Source organism: Sceloporus occidentalis, unplaced genomic scaffold, assembly GCF_023333645.1.
Source record: "Sceloporus occidentalis isolate IW3139 unplaced genomic scaffold, rSceOcc1.0.p SCAF_32, whole genome shotgun sequence".
In the NCBI taxonomy this organism is placed as follows: domain Eukaryota; kingdom Metazoa; phylum Chordata; class Lepidosauria; order Squamata; family Phrynosomatidae; genus Sceloporus; species Sceloporus occidentalis.
In genome coordinates this window covers 1,224,187-1,231,423 of record NW_028317012.1, presented here as the reverse complement: position 1 = coordinate 1,231,423, position 7,237 = coordinate 1,224,187, and the positions used below count along the sequence as shown (strand labels likewise).

Sequence of the window (7,237 nt, the reverse complement as noted above, 5' to 3'; positions counted from 1 at the left end):
GTCATGTTCTTGCAACCCCCCCCCCCACGCCCCCACCTTTTGGGGGAACAGAAAAAAAAAACAGGTTTATAAAATATAAAGTTTCTTTTTTTCTTTGCCTCGTGTTTGTGCATACGTATTAAAGTCCGTTCAATGGAGACAAAAAAAGTCAATCGGCAAAGACTGAACTCTTGAATTCTTTCATGAACTATCTAACTCCAATCCTATAAATGTCCCTCGGTTTTTTTCTTGGCCGCCGCCATAGACAGGACTTTGTCTTTCTGGCGTATCTCCTCCCTTAGCTTGACCTCGGTGATGCGCAGATGCCTGATGTTGGACTTCATCTCCTTCATCTTGACCTCCATTAGCGCTATGATGTCCCTCTGCTCGTTGAGCTTTCTCAGAAGCTCCTCTGTGGTGGTTCCGGAAGACATAGAGTAGGAATGGTCTGTGAAGAAGGGAGAAGGGCAACAATCTGGGATAGGGTAGGTCTCCTCTCCAACCACCACCACCTGGATCTGCTGGTGGGAATCCTGGGGGTTTGGGGAAGAGAAGTGGGTACCTAGTCCTTCTCCAGCATCTAACTTGACCGTGAGGTTAACTGGATTTGGTTCGGCTGCCACCGTTCCTCCACCTCCTTGAGCTGCCCCCATGGCATCCATGGCATCCCCCATCACAGCTGATGCCCCAACCCCAGACATGGTTGCCCCCATGCCAGCTGTTGCCCCAAGCAAAACCATCTCAGCACTTCCAGCTGTCAACTCCAGCACCTCCTGCTCGTCCTGCCCGGGCAGTCCCGTCACAAGCACGGTGGTGGCAGACGACGAATAATGGGGCTGCTGCCTCTTCTTGCCCCTGTCCCCTGCATTGCTTCTGCGCACCTTCCTCTCGTTCACCCCTCTCAGCGGGAAAATGGTGGGCACCTTGATGCTGTAGGACTTGCGCCCTCCATGAAAGTGAAGGCTGCAAACCCGATGCCCGTTCGTGGGCTGGAAAGTGTTGAAGCAGCCCGTGACACCGGCCCTGGACACATTCTTCAGCCACAAGCGTCGAAGTTCCGGATCCTTCGGGAACGTGTAAAAGTGCAAGCCTTTGTCTCGGTGTGAGTTACTGTAACACCCCGGGACGCAGCAGGTGAAGCCGGGCATGATTACACGCGCAAAATAAAGCTATCGGACCTCTAAGATGCGAGATGCTAGCCGCGGAAAGCGGGCAGCGGAAACTACATGTCCCATAATGCAGCTGACTTCCGTCAGGAGAATAGGGCGTATCCGATGAAAGAAAGAAAAAAAAAAAGGACTGTGTTTCCCGACAGTCTCCTTTTCCTCTCAGGGTGTTCTCGCGAGACTTGGCCTCCGTCGTTGAGCGGGATTGGTTTGAAGGGCTTGGAGTGTTATGGTTCAGAACTGCCTTTGAGGGGTGAGTACATTTTGGAGACAATATACGACATATCTGGCACAAAAATAACAGTAGCAATGTACGCAGTTATACATTCCAGTTTAATTACACTTTCTCTCGATATACTGTAAAGTCTTGTCTATTGTTATTATATAGCACCACCATAGTCTGCAGTGCTGTACAACATATCCGCCTAGTTGGAAGCTTTACAAATGAGCTGACATTGAGACAAGTATTAACTCTTTAATAGGTTCTGTTAACGTTTTTAACTAATGGTGGGAACTAAAGTTTCCGAAAAGCCTCTCCTCAAAAGAACGTTGTTTTATGTATTTATGCCCTCAACAGATTATTGAAGCCTCCGCCCTCCCCGTGTTGTTTGATGGTAAGTTAGCCGATCTAGCTGGAGGTCGTACTGTCCGTCATCCTGATCGTTGAAGCTGGGGAGGTGGTCACTACAGAAAGAAACTAATCTTAATTGTGTTCCCTCCTTTAAAAGTTTTTAGTTTGTTAAATTTTGGGGATTAAATGAATAAAATATTATTGCATGATTAATATTGCTGGAATATACTGTAGTTTTAAACCATGTGCGATATATACACATCTACAAATTCTAAATAGATCTTACCGTTTGAATCTTTACAGATCAGATAAAATGGATGATCCTTTTGAAGACAACCTAACTACACGTTCCTTGCTAAAGGGGATCCTGGCAAGTGAAGCTGCCCGATCGGCTGTAAAGCACCACCCTGAGCCAAGGTATGGAGTTCAGACAGGAGTAATTGTACGTACCAGAAAAATACTTGCCTTTATAGCTCACAGCTTCGCCCTTCATTATGAACTGCGTCTCCTCCAGAGCTGATCTGGCTCTGCATAATGAATGGTCCAAGTGATTTCACTATGAATTAAAATAAAATTATAATTAAAATACAACATTCAACATACAACTCATTGCTGGAGATGCATACCTTTTGTAATGCATCCTGAAGTCTAGCTTTGCCTACACCTACAACTTCAGTGAATAGATCAAAAGGTACAGTTTCCCTGCTGAAAATCCAAATAATTCAGAACGTTTTAATTCTCGCTAATACTCAGGTTTTTAATATGTAGTATTTAAAATATTTCTCAAACAATCCTACCTTTTTAGAATGCCTCGCTTATACCCATAGTGCCTGTTTCGGATCTTATTTAAAACCTAAACTTGATTAGGAAATGCCAGCACACCTTAGACTTCTGTGTAGCCTTAACAGTGTGTTTTGGGGAGGGAAAAAAAAGAAAATGTGTAGATGTTAATCACTCTTTTAATTGGTCATTTTGTATAATTACTCATTGCTTTATTCATATTTTAGGGTTTTAAGATCTGGTAGGGGCCTGTCTCCTGGCGCTTCTCCATACAGAATTAAAAATAATGACCTTTCAACACCATCAATGAATTTACGCAGCAAAATGAAGGCACGAGTAAGAAATTCTGTTGGCACCATGGTATGTTACTGTTGATTTTCTTTTATTACAATTTAATATAGAGTATGTAAGTATTTTTAGCTGTAAAGGAATTGTCTAATTTCATTTGCGTCTGACATACATGATGGTCCTTTCTGCTGGAGGTGTTATATATATTTTAATATTTTTTAAGTAGCAAACAGGGCAAGTAGACTGTAAATACAGAGATATATGAAATGTGACAGTCTTCTAAATTGTGATAAATGGCTACATATTATAATGCTGATGCTGCAAAAATGACTACATACATTTCAGGTTTCATCGGGTTCAACTAGGAAAAGAAATTCACAGAGCAGTACAAAGATCAAGCAAAATATTAAAAAAAGAAGACATTCCAACGTGGAAGACTTTGACAATGTGACCCCAAGAACCCTTTTAAGAAAGATCATTCAGAATGGTAAGTCTTTATTGCCACAATTGTAGTCATTTAATATTTTCCTTATGTAGCACCATCATATTCCGCAGCGCTCTAAAAGGAGGACAATAAGCAGTGTCTGCACTCCTTGAGTGGTGCTTATCAGTTTGTGCTGTGTTAAAAAAATAAATAAAATACAAACACATTGTAATGCTTTTCTATAACAGAGCCTGAAGTCTCCATGATTGTGTCACAGAGGACTGATAATATAGTGTCTGAAAACATGGAACATGATGCCCCTTCACAAACCTCTACTAGTAGGTTAGTAGCTTCTAATATAAGGATACACTGTAGAATAATGGTGTGTGTGTGTGTGTGTGTGTGTGTGTGTGTGTGTGTGTGTGTGTGTGTGTATATATATAAAAATAAATCCACATCCTCAGATCCTGTGCATCTGATGCAGATTTTTAATTCCTTCAGTGGAATGAAAGATGAGACTGCATCAGTATCACGAAGCTTATGTTGCTTGAGCTTAGCGAATAAACCTCCATGGTTGTACCGGAGCATTTTAGTTGTTGGTATATAGTATAAAATGTGTTAATTTTATTTTAAAGGCATGAATATGTATGCACTAAATGTAATGTTCAAATGTGTTGAATGACTTTTTATTACTTGATGTTCTGTTTGATTTGGGGAATTGAGATGTTTCCTGTTTCCAAATTCTAGTTGTCCTAACATTTCTTTTTGCCGTTATTTAACATTTTGCAGTATAAGCAAAATAGACATGAGTCTGCCGGAACCACATGGCGATGACTATACAACGGTGTTTGGAAATGCACGTAAGAAAAAACGGGTGAGCGTCACGCAGTTTGAAAAAGCAGTAGAGGAAAGACTGCCCCCCACTCAAGGTACGGTCTCTTAGACTTGCTCACTTTTCCTATAAGTCTCTATAATGACACCAATTCTGGGTGCTTATTAGAGAAGGTCATTGTTGCTGATATTATTCAGATGAGTGTGTGTTTGTATACATGGAGAGTGACAGAGAACATGCTCCCGTTCACATAGTATTTGACCACGATTATATGGAGATGTCCAGTAATTACATTGGAGACTTAGTATTACATGTAAGCTATTGCCATACAAAACAAAACCATACTTGTCATGTTGCAGAAAAAAGCAAAGTGGAAGAAAGTATTGGAGATCTATCTGCATTGGTACAGCTGTCTGGGATACCAAGGTAATTAATACATTTTCTGGAATTACTTGTTAACTTTCCGCGTCACCCTCATGGATTGTAAAATAGGAATCTGTACTCTAATGTCCACGCCTGTAAGCAAAATGTCTTATATATGTTATACAAAAGACAGCTCTAAAATAACACAATGACATTTTTTATTCAATATATATGATATATATATATATATTAAAATAAATCAAGATCACTAAGCTATTATGATATTGTTAGTGCATAAGCACCAATATAAATATTTGAAGGAGTTTCATATATTGTAAAAAAAAAAAAAACACCTCAAAATTTTATACGATATAAAATATAGTAAATCAAAACACAATAAATATCAGGAGAAAAAAAAAAGAAAGATAACCCTCTTTCTCTGGTGTTGTCCAACTGACCAGGATAAACAGGCATAAATAAAGAAGCCTCACAGCTTATATCTGTTGCTTATATACAGTTTGTTAGATTTAAAGCTATATATAATATATGTGATATAGTTAGTTAACATGATCTCATCACTCTGTTTCCAGCACAATTTCCGTGACAATTGCAAAGCATTTTGGTCTTTATTTCAGGTCTCTTCGAACTAATAAGGGTACTCCCAACACAACAGGACCCGTACAGAAAGGAGGTTTGGTGCGTAGGCCGAAAAAATTCCACTTGGTTTCCTTAGAAGACTTTGAGCAAGGAGTGGAAAACAACTACCAGCAATTAAAAGGTTATTACCTGGTCCAAATATATTACCTGCAGTAGAATCTTAGTATACATATAACATATAAAATGTAGTGTTTATATGTAAGAGGGAATTTCATCACCTCTATCGCAGTTTTAAATGGTGTACTGGCATTCCAACAAAAACAAATCGATTCCAGATCCCTAGTGTTTAACCCCTTCAATCCCCTATAGACGTACCGGGACGTCAAAAAAACGCCCACTAAGAAACCCCTATGGACGTACCGGTACGTCTAGCCCTGGGAGACCAGGCTGTCGTTTGTTGCCTATATGTGCTGGGAAAATATGGAAACTCTATATAAATTAGGTATTTCTGAAATCTGGACACCTGAATTGATAAATCTGGATGGAATTTTTTGTCTCTTTACCTAATTTTGTGAGGATTCAGAGGGAAAATGTAAAAAAAACTTAGATGTTTTTTTCAAATTTTTGCTAGTTTTTACAAAATTTCTAATTCTAAATTTTCAGCTAATCATCCAACTATGGTATCAAAAGAAAGCTCTATCTCTCCTTGAAAAAACAATATATAGTTTATATGGGTACACTATTCACAGGAAAAGACAATCATCGCTGAACCGACAGCGCAAAAATTGCTCCGGGCTTTGAGGTAGCAAAAACCCCTGGGATTGCAGGGGTTAAATGTTCAAATGATGCTCCCATGGTATATTGATCAATCCGTAGAAAAAGTTGTTTGATCCATTATTTGTTTAATCCATCGTTATTTATGCTGTGCTTTAAACAGGTTCCCAAGACTGCTTTGTAGAATCAACAGAAGAAGAATCGGATACTTCGTCTAACGACATGGCTAGGAACAACACAGAATTGTACGCACATCCTATTCAGAATAACAAAAGCATTAGCAGGTTGCACCCACTAGAAGAAGTTCCTATGGAAAATGAGGATGGGGAGAAAGAAGAAGACAATGCGGGTGGTGTATCTAAGGTTGGTGTATCACAACTACAAGTTTCATTTGTTCCTGAACACAAAGAGCATCAAAACATCGCCACAGATCATCGAGGCATAACAAGACATGTTGAATCACGTACGATAGGAGACCAGGTTTCCAGCCATGAACTTCGAGAGACTTATAGTAATGTGACTGATAATACCGCCCAACCGGCTTGTACAGCAAGCCCACCACAGATGTCTAACAATGATCTTGGTGAAGGGGCAGACATGAGTGACGCTCTAGATTTACAAACACCAGTGCTTAAGACGGGAAATCGGTCCTCTTTAAATGACATCTTGAAAAGCCAACGGTCTTCATCAACCTCAAAAGGACAGGGAGCTCATTATGAGCCTACAAAGAATCTCTCTCTGGAAAAGAATCCTCTAACAAGTGTTGTTGACAGTGGTAAGTAATTACAATATCTACAGTGTTTACAAAGGCTCTCTGAACCTTCCATCAAGGGCCATGTTATGTCAGACTTAGGTCAGTGGTACATTTTTAATTACAGCAAATCCATTACGTCCCATTGTATGAAGCAGAGCATATTGTGTTGTGCATATAGTCCAGACTGTTATCTTAGATGAGCAGCTACAAGACTTTGCAGCTTTTCCATACAATACAATACGAGAACATGCAGTATATTGGAATTGGAAATGTGACAGGTTTCATAAGCTTGGAAAAGTTGCAAAAAATCTTCTTGTTTGTCAAATTTGGTGCGCAGGATTCTCCGTTATAAATGTTTTAGTTTTGTAAATACATAGTCATGGAAACCCATGCATGACAATTCTTCCTCGACATTAAGTTAATTCAAACAATACTTTTTTTTTTTTTTTTTTTTTTTTTTTTTCCTTTGGGTCTTTCTGAACAGTTTCTTCTGAGCCTTTCACTCCCACCTCAACTCCCAAAGGTGAAAAGCCCCTCAGATATTCGGCAAAGTTACAGAAAGTGAATGTTTTGACTGTAAATGAAACCCTACACGAAGCCACCCACGACCTGGTAGCCCCGGATCACAGTGATGGCAATGAGCTGATTCACCAGGAGCAAAGTGGAGAGCAATCTTTTAATGATGGTGGGTACCGGTGACATGAGTAAC

The 7,237-nt window shown here is 39.8% G+C and overlaps 1 protein-coding gene across 1 annotated transcript; it reads right to left on the bottom strand.

Moving 5' to 3' along the window:
* Positions 1–203: 203 nt before the first annotated feature.
* Positions 204–1,127, bottom strand: LOC149298448 (THAP domain-containing protein 11-like). The gene has a single exon (XM_089487282.1). It carries the CDS (start codon positions 1,125–1,127, stop codon positions 204–206), a length of 924 nt encoding a protein of 307 aa, XP_089343408.1.
* Between the last annotated feature and the right edge of the window lie 6,110 nt (positions 1,128–7,237).

What these genes read in the sequence shown, in the direction of transcription:
- LOC149298448 (XM_089487282.1), bottom strand. Translation starts at nt 1,127, where the DNA reads ATGCCCGGCTTCACCTGCTGCGTCCCGGGGTGTTACAGTAACTCACAC.